Source organism: Myotis myotis, unplaced genomic scaffold (assembly GCF_014108235.1).
Source record: "Myotis myotis isolate mMyoMyo1 unplaced genomic scaffold, mMyoMyo1.p scaffold_m19_p_12, whole genome shotgun sequence".
NCBI classification, from domain to species: domain Eukaryota; kingdom Metazoa; phylum Chordata; class Mammalia; order Chiroptera; family Vespertilionidae; genus Myotis; species Myotis myotis.
This window is the reverse complement of record NW_023416316.1, coordinates 6,413,813-6,426,960: the sequence shown is the minus strand read 5'-3', so window position 1 is coordinate 6,426,960 and position 13,148 is coordinate 6,413,813. Positions and strand designations below refer to the sequence as shown.

Genomic DNA, 13,148 nt, shown 5'->3' with positions numbered 1-13,148 from the left:
AACTGTTTCACGAACTCACAACTATAAACCTACTTTTGCCTCACCCTGTATAGTATAGCATTTCTTTTCTCCTAGGTTGTAAATATTTCCTACCAGGTTTAAGTCATGATTTTAAAAAATCATGTCCCAAATGAAATCTTTCGCCAGTCTTGGGCAATGTCAAATATAAAATACCTGGTCCTTTCTGGCTAATGCCAAAGCCTGTTCTTCTGCCATTTTGGCTCTGTTGGCTTGGAATGTCTCATTCTGCTCTTGAAATTTCCGCATGGAAGCTGTTAACGAAGAGGCTTTATTTGAGATATGGAAACATTTCAGAAACAGCATCACAAATAACCCATGTGATTACTTTACAATTGTCACCTAACAAAAAGGCCAAGGTCACATAAATGAATTATGAGACTGAGAAAAACCTGATCCATCTCAACTTTCCCAGAATCGTTTGGCCTTAGTAATAGACTACCATTTTCGTTTATTTGTTTCCTGTTGTTTTTGTTTTTTTGTAATAATCAAGTATATACATTTAGGAAGATGCCAAAAGGTAACTTTTTAAATGGTATAATGAAAGAACACTGACTGAGTTAGGTAAGGTGCAAGAAAACACCAATGCTGTTGCTAAGTGATGGCTATTAACAATTTATAGAATTAAAAAGAAAAACAAAAATCAAAACAAAGCAACACACAAAAATATTTCACTTTGTTTTCCTTTAAGAAAAATTTTTTAGTATATATCAACTGAAAATAACTTTCTACTTCCGTTAGCATTTTCTTTGATTGGACCAAAGAATACCATATGATTCAGGGTAGAATAAACAAAATATATATTCTATTGTTTGAGGAGGAGTGATGACAGCTAGAGATTTCCCCCAGTTTCTGAACACAGAAGGAATGCAGCTATGGCTAGAACCGAGTCTCCTGATTTAGATCCCAGGGCCAGGCACTAGATTTTGCCAATAAACTGGTCAACTGGATGGACACAGCTTCCTTCTAAGAAACATGCCCGTAAGGCAACATGCCCATAAATACGAGTTGTATGTTACTAAATATCAAACAAATGTTATATCAACCTAATTAAGAATACTGGATACTACTCATAAAACAAAGATTTGAGCTGTGACAAAGTTAAAAACTTAACCATACACAATTGTTTCATTTAAAAAAACTAAACCCTAAAAATATTGGGGGGGGAAAAAACAGGAGAAAAAAAATACGTACAATCCTGGTGTTTTTCTAATGCAATTTCAAGCTTCTCTTTTATCTTCTGCAAGTTTCGGACCTGTTCAGCATAGTCTTGGGTGAGGAGGGTGACGCACATACCAGGAATGGACAAACATCAGGAAAGGAAGTTAATTAAACAAAAAAATGAATGAAATGATGATGATTTTTTCAGCTTGAAAATGATTCCTGGTAAGGATAGATAGGCAGACAGCCTCCCAATAACAATGAACAAGACAGGCAAACAGGTAGTACAAACTATCCAAGGTGTAAATGGAGAATACGAATAGGCAGCTTTGTTTAGACTTGATAAAAAAACAAGAATTGGGCCTGGATTGGTCATCAGAAATGCCCTGCTATGAAAACCAGTATCATCTCATTACTTAATTTCAAATCTCAGTTTTCACTTCCCCTTCCAGTCTTAGCAGGATAGATCAAAGGGAACTCCCTAAATAGCGTACAGTCCGTACAACTAAGTAACAGTGGTTAGGGCACTAGCAGACACCTTACCACAGTATTGCCTTCACAGTGAAAATGCTTCATTTTCTAAAAAAGTCAGCTTCCTTTCCACACAGGAACTGAAGCTGCCTATGCCATTTTAAAGGTGAAAGTCAGAATTAATTACCTGAGTGGCCAAAGAAGATAGTATGGTATAGTGGAAAAGTAGACAGGCTTTAATTCAAATCCCAACTCTGTCAGTCCTTAAGCAAATGATTGGTCCTAAGTATTAATTTCTTCATTTATTAAATGATGATATTAAGAGTACCTACCTCAAAGGATGCATTAGATAATAAACCATTTTATATGCCTCATGTACCTAGCACAGTGTTCAATAAAAGGGAGCTGCTATTGTTATTATTCATACTGAGCCTGTCGGAAAATACCCAGGACATATGTGAGCTCAGTAAATGTCAGTTCTCTCCCCTGTCCCTTCCTCTCTAACCTAAGTCAAGCTCAAACTATTCTCCCTTCTACATTAGGGAGGGTACATGTCATTTTATAGTTTCCCCACAACATTAAACAAATGTGCAGTTATTTCACCTGTGTTACTGAAACTATTTACACTAGAGGGTAAGAGGACAGTAACAACTGAGTTTAAAGCAGACTGTAATTAAGAGTATAGACTCTAGCCCAGCCGGCACGGCTCAGTGGTTGAGCGTCAACTTATGAACCAGGAAATCACAATTCGATTCCCAGTCAGGGCATAAGCCTGGGTTGCGGGCTCAATCCCCAGTGTGGGGCATGCAGCAGGCAGTCAATCAAAGATTCTCTCTCATCATTGATGTTTCTATCTCTCTCTCCCTTTCCCATCCTCTCTGAAATCAATAAAAATGTATTAAAAAAAAAAAAGAGTATAGACTGGGATCCCAATCAAGCAAATCTGGATTTGGATCCCAGCTCTACCACCTACTACTTGTGCGACCTTAACCTTGCTATGTCTAATAAAGCTACAGTGAGGACAAACTGATAGTAAACTAACTAGAAGTTGGGAGCTACATTACGGACCTTTGATAACTGAACAAACACACAGATGTCACATAAAATTTGAGGAATTTTGCAGTCTACTGCTTTCACTCCAATAAAATGGGCATAAGGCCAATGGACAAAAAGAAACACAGAAACCACTAACCACTTCACAGGATGAAGCTTTCAAAATGCGTCCACTGGCAGAAACAAAATAAGAACTCACACTCTATCACAGACATGACCTGCTCAGGCAACGGATTTAATGGGAGTTGTGTAAATTGTAAAGTGCACACAAAAAAAACACAGCAAGCGTTACTACTTCTATAAAGATGCTGAAGTTAGAAATACTATTGAAATGTGGCCCAGACCAGAATAACACTTACATAGGTGATATGTAGCTGTAGCAAGTGGCAACAGAGCACCAAATCCCTCTGGAGTTGAAGAATCCAACATGTGTTGGTCATTCCCTGTAAATGGTATTCTCTACCCCTCTCCATCAGAAAGCAAGCTATGCTAATGGCTAAAGAAGACAGTCAAGTCTATTTTACATACACTTTTAATACCTTTTATATCCATGGCTGGAAACTCAGGAGCAGAAACCGTAAGTTTTGTGTGCTTTTTAAAGTTTAAAACTCAGTTATGAATTTACACTATTTGGTATACTAACAAAAGAAGGAAGAAAGGGGGTATAAATTTCTCCTTTCTTTACTAAGAAAAGCAAAATACATAAAAATAACTGTAAGATTATACTATATAGCTATTTTATAAGGAGAGAGGGTCAGGGAAGGAAAATTGCCTTTGTTTGTTTTTCATGAGTTCTTAGACATACCAGAAAGTCTGGCCTCTAATTTCCGTATCTGTTCATTCCTTCTCAAAAGCTGAGACGAAAGATCTTCTCTGGAACTGCTTCCATCGGAAGCCTGTTGAGATAGACACACAAAGTAGTATTCATACACGGGTTTTTGGAAGTGTGAGACCACAGTACTGAACCAGAAAGCGACGACTTATTTTAAGTTTGGTTACACTTTGTGATCACTGAAAACCTTAACTTACATGTATCCTAGTTCATCAACCTATAAAGCAGAAGCAACACTATATCCATCTACAGTACAAAGGAGACATGAGATGCCAAACAAATAAATTATGGTATTGAAATAAATGATGGTGAACAAACCCATTATGATCTTATTACACCAAGTACATAATACAGAATATATGTTTTCAGTGATTAAAAAAAAAAAAAGTCACTTTATTTTTCCAAAGCTAAAGTCCTGGGATAAAGAGGGAAAAGTTCTGTGATGATAAAGTGGGGAAGGCTAGTTTGGGAGGAAGAAACTATTACTGACATTGATCAAGTTTCAGTATCTTCATCTATGAAACGAAGAAATGTCATTTTAAAGCTCTAGAGTGAATCAAATTTTCCTCAACAGTCTACATTATTGTAAAACATTATCTTTATTATTTTGGTCATTGCTTACTGTTGTTAATAAGTAACTTGTTTTATATTTTTACCTTTCATTATATAATTTTTAAAAACAGACGAGTAGGGAGAATGGTTTAGTGAACATTAATTTTAACAATTGCTAATGTTTTCCCAAATTTGCTTCATCAATTTTAATTTTACTAAAGTACTTTAAATAACATCATAGCCCTGGCTGGTGTGGCTCAGTGGGCTGGGCATCTCCCATGCACCAAAAGGTTGCCAGTTCATTCCCAGTCAGGGTTCAATCCTTGGTAAGGGGGAGTGAAGGAGGCAGCCAGTCAATGTCACAATCTCACATCGATGTTTCTCTCTCTCTCTCCCTTCCTCCTTAAAATCAATAAAAATAGTTTAAGATAAATAACAGGCATCATGGCATTTCATCCTAAATATTTTGACAAATATTAATATTTCTAAAATATAAGGACATGTTCCTTTAATACCACAATACCATTACCATACTAACAAAATTAAAAATAATAGCATCTAATATCTAGTAATGTTTCTCAATTTACTCCCAAAATGTCTTTCAAGGTGGTTGAACAATTCACTTTAAATCACTGACCCATCTAGCCACGTGCCCATCCACCATGTATGGAGATGCAGTACAGTGTACAGTTAAGAGGGAGTCTCTGCAGGCAGAAGGTCCAGGTTAAAGTTCCATCTTCACCACTTATAAGAGTATAGAACTTGGGCCAATTATTAACTTCTCTGTGCAATGGTTGCATATGTAAACTATGATAACAAACATGATGTACTTCATAGAACTGTTATGATTAAATAAATCAATAATTGTCAAGTCCCTAAAATAGAGCCTTGCATAGTTTTAATACATATCATCTATTATTAGTAGAAGTTATGATTATTACTGTTAGTGACACATCCTATTCTCAGCATTGTGCTAATAAGCACTGGAATAGAGAGAGGTAAAACAGAGTCCTTACCTAAAACAGCAGCAGCCACAGTAACTGCTAATCATGAAATATGTGTTAAGAGCCAGGCACTATATTACAAAGTGTTTTATATACTGTGCAGCAAAGAGTTAACATCACAGGCCTGAGACTGCCATTTTTAGCAAGGTCTGCTTGGAAGGTTAGCCCTTGGCTGACCTATGGGAACTTAGATTTTGCAAGGGTTCCCACTATTCCTGATAAGAAAGGCTCATTGTACCCTAAACTGATTATGAAAAAAAAAAAAATTATATATATATGGTTTATGCTAACACCTGTTCTTCTTCCGAGAGTCTGAAATTTTGGTAAATGACTAACTTCCCAATACAATCCCTGGGCACTGAAATGCTAATGGTCTTCTCTGGTGGACATTTCACCCTGTGTCACCACATTTTTCTGAGAAGCACAGAGCCTGAAATAAATGGAAGTAAGTGTATTGCCAGCAAATGGAGTAGGGGGTAAGTGTGGGCATTTAGGAGATAGAAGCCAAATATAGGGTATCCCAAAAAATGTATACACACACTTTGAATAATTATAAAGGCAGTATTTATCAAAAGACATTTCATTTTTAAAATTGAGCTATTAGCTGTTAAAGTCTGTATGTATTTTTTGGGGGGAATACCCTGTATCTGTTAACTGCTTGGACACCAAGAAGTGAAGGAGGAAAGAGTTTAAATGCCTCTAAGGTTTCTTGCTGGTGACTTGGGGGATGAGGTGCACATGTGGAAATGAAGTTACTGAATTCACTTTTGTTCATTTTAGAATTTAAGATGCCAGAGGAAAAACATCTGGTTGGAGAACTATATGCAGCAGGTTATAAGTGTCTGAAAATAGTGTGGGATCAGAATGTATATATAGTAAGTTCAAATCAATATACTTTAGAAGTCTCAAAGCAAAGTATTTCCTGAATTCAGGCCAATCTGTATGTCTGAAACACATTCGCAATGAGAGCCTTCATTTAGCATGTCAGCATGCACGTATTTCTGCCTGCATGAAAGGCAAAGCAGGTATTTCAGTCACAGAACACAAGAGTTAAAACTATATCCTTCAGCCTAACCGGTTTGGCTCAGTGGATAGCGCGTCGGTCTGCGGACTGAAGGGTCCCAGGTTCGATTCCAGTCAAGGGCATGTACCTTGGTTGCGGGGACATCCCCAGTAGGGAGTGTGCAGGAGGCAGCTGATTGATGTTTCTCTCTGATCAATGTTTCTAACTCTCTATCCCTCTCCCTTCCTCTCTGTAAAAGATCAATAAAATATATTTTAAAAAAACCAAAAAACTATATCCTTTAGCCTGGTGATCAAATGTGCACTTATTTATATTTCCTGTTAAATATAGAAGGCCAATGGTAACTTAGATTTGGTAGTCTTATTGTTTCATCCCAATAACCTAATAGCTTCTGCCATGAAATCTGACCCAGACAGGTAGTACGAGAAAGGAGGAAGATGAGTCATCTGACCATGGAAACAACTCAAGTGTCTATCACCAGGAGTAGACAGAGATAAACTGTCTTCAAGTGCTGGAATCCTATACAGCAGTAAAAATAAGTGGACCACAGCTTCATGTAACACAGATGCATTTTAGAAACATGTTGAGTCGGGGGCAGCTAAAGTCCAAGAAGACTAGAGTATACAATTTTTTATAAAGCTCAAAAATAAGCAACATTAAACAACAAACTGTTGATGGAATATATTCATATCTGGTAGGATATTTTAATAATCAGGGAAATTATAACACAACATTTAGGATAGTGGTTATCTGGAGGGGAGGGAGAGGAAGGGAACTGGGAAGAAGCATATGAGTAGCTTCAACAGTATCAATAATGTTCTAGTTCTTTAAATAAGTGACAGATGAACAAGCCGTCATTTTATTTTTATGCTTTATACTTTACACTTACTTTATATACATATTTTTTACATATATGAAGTACTATAAGCCATTTGGGGAAAGTTATCTGACTTTAAAGGGATCCTGCCATATGCCAGAGACATACTTTTAATCCCAAGACTTAACATTTAAAGTGAGCAGCATCCTCATTTTTTGAAAACTTTCCAGCCACAAAGGTTCTTTATGAATAAGGGACATACTGCAGTCAGCAGTGCCATCTTTTCATCAACTTTCCCAATAAAGGAGTGTACTTTGGCTCACTCCACACAACTCAGAGACCTTGTTAAGCAACAATGGCTTAAAGTATGTGTGTCTACAGAGACAACAGACCGAAGTATTGAGAAATGAAATGTAAAAGAAGATGCACAAGATACATAGATGAAAAAAGAGGACAATGTAAAGAGTATGGAAAGGAACTCACAGAAACATAAGGAAAAAAAAACAGAAAAGCACCTTAGAATAAGAAGAATCATATAATAACTCTAAATAATCTTTTAATTAAAAAATATACTTATTGGAATGATCCCCGAGGTCTTATTTTAAATATATATTGAGATGGTAACAAATATTAAAAACTATGAAGATACTTACAAAGTCATCTCCTGAGTCAGCTCCCATAGAGGCAACAGACTCCTTGCTCACCGACCGTGGGATCCTAGTAGCACCTCCTGGCCTCTGGGAAACAGCAGACTCTTCTGCAACTTTCTTCTTTAGTTTTGCAAACATTTTGCTGTGTGGCTATCCTGTCCTGATGACCAGCTCTTACACCACCACAGCAAGTCTTTAGGCCAGCAACCAAGAATTCCAAGACAGGTGTCTAAAAAGTTCCAGACATCCAAGCTAGCTGCATTCCCTCTTAAATGTGGGTCACCTATGGCAACACAGAATCTATAATCAGATGAAAGAGAACTCTAAGTTAAACAGTGGAGAGATTTCACATCTGAGTTGCTATGTTAAGCTTCAGGTTTCAAAATTAAGTTTCACAATTTTCCATGTATACTTAATAGAACACAGTTACTAAACATTTAAAAAGCACTCAGGTACCTCATATGCATACACAGATCAAGAAATTCAGTCTGGCGTGGGTGAAGTAATCTGCCAAAGACTGTGTGGCTAAGTGGCAGGGCTGGTATCCCTACTCCCCCCCAAGCCCCCCACCCCGTTTGCCTCCCGCATACACCCCAACCTGAGATCAAACCCACAACCTGGGCATGTGCTCTGACAAGGAATCAAACCCACATCCTGTCGGTATACAGGCCGAGGCTCCAGCCAACTGAGCCACACCAGCCAGGGCCCTCCTCTTTTTCTTTAGTACGTACACCATGTTGGCCATGGCCCGTTAAGTAAAAAATTCCAGGGTAAACATTAACATCACATAATGATTCTGAATCCTCCTCCCAATAATACTAACTACAGTTCCGCGTTGCTGTTGTGTTTTAAGATGAAGGCAAAAACATGTAACTCAACGTGAGGAAAAGGTGCAATGGTGTTATGTTCGCGGATGGTTTGCAATCAGCTAGTCACCAGAAAAAGCTGACAACCTGGCAAAGGCCAGGCCAGGCAGACAACTGACTATGTTAAATAGGTATCAGATATCCTTACACGTTTCCTGGAAACGCTCTGTGGCTCTCTTTAAGGATGATGAAAATGACCTCAAATCCGTTTCTTTTCCTAATACCCAACAATGAGACCCAAAGGCCTTTTCCTCCCGATGGTGCATAGAACGCGAGTATCCTGGCTCGGGCCTTCCGGTCGCATGTGCTGTGGAGGACAGCCCAGCTCGGCTCCTGCCATCGACAGGTGACTTTCTACCTCCGCGGGTCTCCCCTTTCGGTCCGTACAAGGCTTCAAAATGTTACCTTCGGTGTCTGTCAGCCACCGACTCACCTGGCTTATCTACCAGATTTAAGACGGCATCGGAGGTCAAAGTTTTCTGTCCTGCATGAAGACAAAGATAAAATGCATTGGATATTTCTCGCCAAGCGTCAGGCCGAAACGCGGAGGGGGCTGGGCCGGCTGCAGAGAGCAGGGAGGGTGATGGAGGGAGAGGGAGAGACACCTGCCCCCGACGCGGGCCTCGGAGGGCCAGCCCCCCGCACCTGGGCGTCTCCGTCTTGGTGACTGGCCTACGAGTTTCACTCACAGGCACAACAGTGAAAGAAAAGCCTCCAAGAACCACCTCTCTCACCGCAGCCGGTGCCTCAACAGACTTCGCACTGGGATCCCCGGGCGAAACAACTTGAAGGAGGCGACGATGTCCCGGGGCCCGTGTGTCTCAGGCGATTCTGAGTCGCACTGTTTACCTGGGGCCCTGACTCGCCCCGAGAGAGTCGCGGGGGGCAGATGGCTCAGGGGGGCACGGGCAGCTGCTTCACGCCCGGGGAGGCAGGCGGGAGCCTCCCGTCGCTCAGGCTCCTTCCAGACCGGCCGGAGCGAGGACTGTCGGGGAGGGCGGGACCCGCGCCCCTCCCCTCTCACAGGGGGGCCCTGAGGCCAGAGGAGTGACTACTCGGAGGTCGCGCCGGGGGATCCCGAAACCGGCTCCACACTCCCGGAACCCGCAGCCCGCCGGACCGCACCCTCGCCCTGCAGCACCCGGCACCGCCCCCCGCCGGGGGTCTGCGGGCAGCCCCGTCCCGGGCACTGTGGGCGCAGACCGAGTCCACTGGGAGAGAGAGGGGCTGCCCGGGTCTCCGGCCCCCGCCCGCGCACCTGCTGCTCTCGGGGCAGCCGGCAGAGCCCCGCCTCCGGCCCTCTCGCGAACGCCAGGCCGCGTCACCAGCGCGAACGGCCGGCCGGCGAGCGGGGCAGCGACCCGGAACCGCACGCGCGCAGGAGCCGGAAGTGACTGCGCGGGGGCCCGCCCGCGCGCGCATGCGCCGGGGAGCGGTCTCCGCGGACAGCGGCGCGAGCTCGGCGGCGGTTGGGCCGGACCCGCTGGAAGGCGCGGGGCTGGGCGCTCGCTCCCTGGGGCCGGCCTGCCACGTCAGCGAGCGGCCGAGTCGCGGATGGTGACTGGGTGGCCGGAGCCTTTCTTCTGCTTCTTTAAGGGAGCGGTGCGGGACTGGGGGAGTGGGAGGGGCCTCGTGGCAAAAGGGGAAGAACCCTATTGGTGCGGTGGGGCCGGCGTGCGGTTTGCGGGAGGGAAGGCTCGGGTCGCGGTTGCGCGGGGCCAACCGGAGCGTCTGAGCCTCTCCCGCATCCCTGCCCTCCACGGCCGCCGGCCACTGAGCAGTGGGCAGCCCCTCCACGTCCGCGCCTGCCTCGTTCCTCCCACGGAAGCCCGCACTGGTACCTCGCGCCTTGTGATCCGTGTTTTAACTTTTGTGCCCGTGACCTACTGCGGCTTACACGTTTTATACGGCAACCCAGGACACGTACGATGCACCATGTAAAGAAAAGCTCCCGCATTACCTAGTGCAGTCTGATACATTGCATTTCGTAAAATGCAATATACTATCCACTGTCCGCTAACGGGTTTCCAACCTTGACAGAAGGAGAGCCCAGAGGTAAGCCTGCCTTGTACAAAGTTACAGTGCGAATGAGTAGCCTTCGTCTGGTCTCCGGACTCCTCGAAGCCAACCAGGCCAACCATTGCACACGAAGCTGCTCCTGCTCCTGCCCCAGACCCAGCACCGGCGGGAGGGCCAACAGCCTCCTCTCGTTCCCCCAAACCATCCCTCCCTCCGCGGGTCCCAGTTCTGACCGCCAGGAGCAGCGGAGGGGAAAAAAAGACTAGGGCTCGGAAGAAATATACAAACTAGGAGAATAAGCATTGAATCCACAACGCCAAAAGAGTTTAAAATGTCTGCGGTATTATCTGGGAGAAGAAAACAAACAAACAAAAGTGAGAGTTGAGCATTTACGTTGTCAACCATTCTTAAGAAAGCTTTAAGCAAATAATGTTTATTTTCATATCGATACACTTAATATATACGTGGATTCAAGATACAAAATTCATTTACAAGAGTTCACACCAGATGAATGTTAGTCACATTCCTAGAGAACATTTATCAATGCAAAAAAAATGCTTTCAATACACTGACAACAAAAATCAATTATTCTGAAATCTTGTTATTCAATAAACATAAAAATGACAATGTTTAACTTTCCATCCACTGGTATTTAAACGCCCTCAAGGTGGTAGGCACCATATAAAAGAAGAAAACATTGGAAAGACAGGGGCCTACAGAACCCACTCTGCAGAATCACAGTGTTTACTCTGAAATTCATTTAGTGAAGTAGTGAAAGGCTTGCTATTCTTTATGACAAATCACATATACGAGTCAAAAGTTATGAACTCAAGAAAAAATGTTTCAATAACCTCTCAATTTCTAAAATCAAATAAGTATTAACAATAACAGATAAAGCAGGAAAAGGCTGCTGAAAAACAACATTACAGAAAAAATCCTTAAAAGTATGTATGGCTTAAGCAATCTGAAAACACACAGACAAGACTTTTACAAGACCACAAAAGTTCAAGTCAAATGATACAATATAATTTTCCCCCTTAGTCATTGGTAGTAAATAGCCCCTTCAAAATTTATTCTACTGATAATACATATAAAACTAATGAATTCAAATGGTTTGCTGTCTCACAGAGCTGAGTTAATGGATTTTGTTCTAAAGTATTAACCCACAATACCCAAAATTTAATACAATGAGCAACAAGACTACGTTTCAAGGATTACAGTAATTTGTGAATAGCTAGCTAGGCAACCAAATAGCTTCATTATTTGGACGACAGGTTAGCAGCACTTGTATAAGAACTGTTACATGATAATTATTGTGCTTCAATCTCTTGAGGAGAGCTAATAAATACAACTCTATAATCCCTATAGTGTTACAATTCTGTAACATTTCAGTTACAGACAAGCACAATTTTTAAGTATTTCACACCACTAGAAAATCCAGTAATTATGGTCTCCAAATGTAATTTCTGCTATGATTGAAACAAGTGCATTTCTGCCTAATATCCATAATACAGACAATAGGTTCACCATTATTTTCAGGAAAAACAATCAAACATAACTTATTTTTAACTCTTATCTGAATATCTTAACCTTTAGTGATGATTTGCATAAAGAAAGGATATTCAACCTTACAACGGAAACGGCTCAGAGAAAATAACATGGCCTGAAATGACAACAATTTTTAGAGCAAAGTAAGAGATGACCTATAACTGCTTCATCAGATTCAATGACTAATGAAACCCCTATCTGTACTGGTGCTACATACCCAAGATAACCTATTTAGATAAATTCATTTGTAAGCTCTACTATGAAAATGTTAGGACATCGTACCTGCCTTTCCTAATATCTAAGACCTTTCGACCTCAACTAGAAGAAATCTACAAAATGTAAGATTCTGATTGCTGAATAGCTGGTTTATTAAAAACAAAAAACAATTGGAGAACTAGCCATGTGGTCTAAGTGACTAAAGGAACGTATCCAAATAACTGTAAAAGCCATGAAAACCAAGTCCTAAAATATTTTACTGAATCATTAAGTTATTTTTAATAAAAGATAAAGTCTTTTTATAACCCCATTCTTCAAGAAATAGTAAAATTTTTACTGCCCTAAAATGTTTAAAGCAATTTTCCTTGCAGATTTTAATGTCACAACACATTTTTATAACTCAGGAAAAAAAATATCAGTAACATGCAAAAGAGGGTAGAAATACAATTTTGAAAAATACTGTGATTATTTCTCTATGGTTTGGAAATATTTACTTCAGGATAATCATATGATAATTTCACATTTTACAATGGTTGGTCATACTATACTGATTTGATGTTTGAGATAATTTATGGGTCAAATTGTAATGGTTACTAATCTTAATTTTCAATCATGGACATGTGGACATTTGCAACAGCTTCAAAAGAGAAAATATTAGTAATATAACATAAAATTTTAAATATTGTTTACTGCAGACTTACAGGAAGGCTGGCAATAATTCCCTATCTCATTCTAAAGTGATATAATCACTCAGTCTATTAACTTTCATTCCATAAGCCAACTGAAGAGTAACAATCTGAACCCTAAAATTACCAATGTTTCAATAAATACCACACCTAAAAAGATGATTGTCTTAGGATACACTGGAATTGTCCAATATAGGAAAATATTCCCAATTTATAGTCTGTTCTGTGACC

General features: G+C 40.9%; 1 protein-coding gene across 5 annotated transcripts in view; it reads right to left on the bottom strand.

Moving 5' to 3' along the window:
- Positions 1-9,851, bottom strand: part of GOLGA1 (golgin A1) — a 40,131-nt gene extending 30,280 nt beyond the window's left edge. For all 5 annotated transcript variants that reach the window (XR_004971153.1, XM_036329681.1, XM_036329682.1 and 2 more), the window contains exons 1-6: positions 9,707-9,851; positions 8,597-8,932; positions 7,586-7,865; positions 3,509-3,599; positions 1,213-1,287; positions 175-272 (exon numbers count right to left, since the gene is read on the bottom strand). Coding sequence is in view for 4 of the 5 variants with exons in the window: in XM_036329681.1 (XP_036185574.1) it covers positions 175-272; positions 1,213-1,287; positions 3,509-3,599; positions 7,586-7,720 (399 nt within the window). In the remaining variant the exon portion in view is untranslated. The remainder of the gene's footprint in view (positions 1-174; positions 273-1,212; positions 1,288-3,508; positions 3,600-7,585; positions 7,866-8,596; positions 8,933-9,706) is intronic.
- Between the last annotated feature and the right edge of the window lie 3,297 nt (positions 9,852-13,148).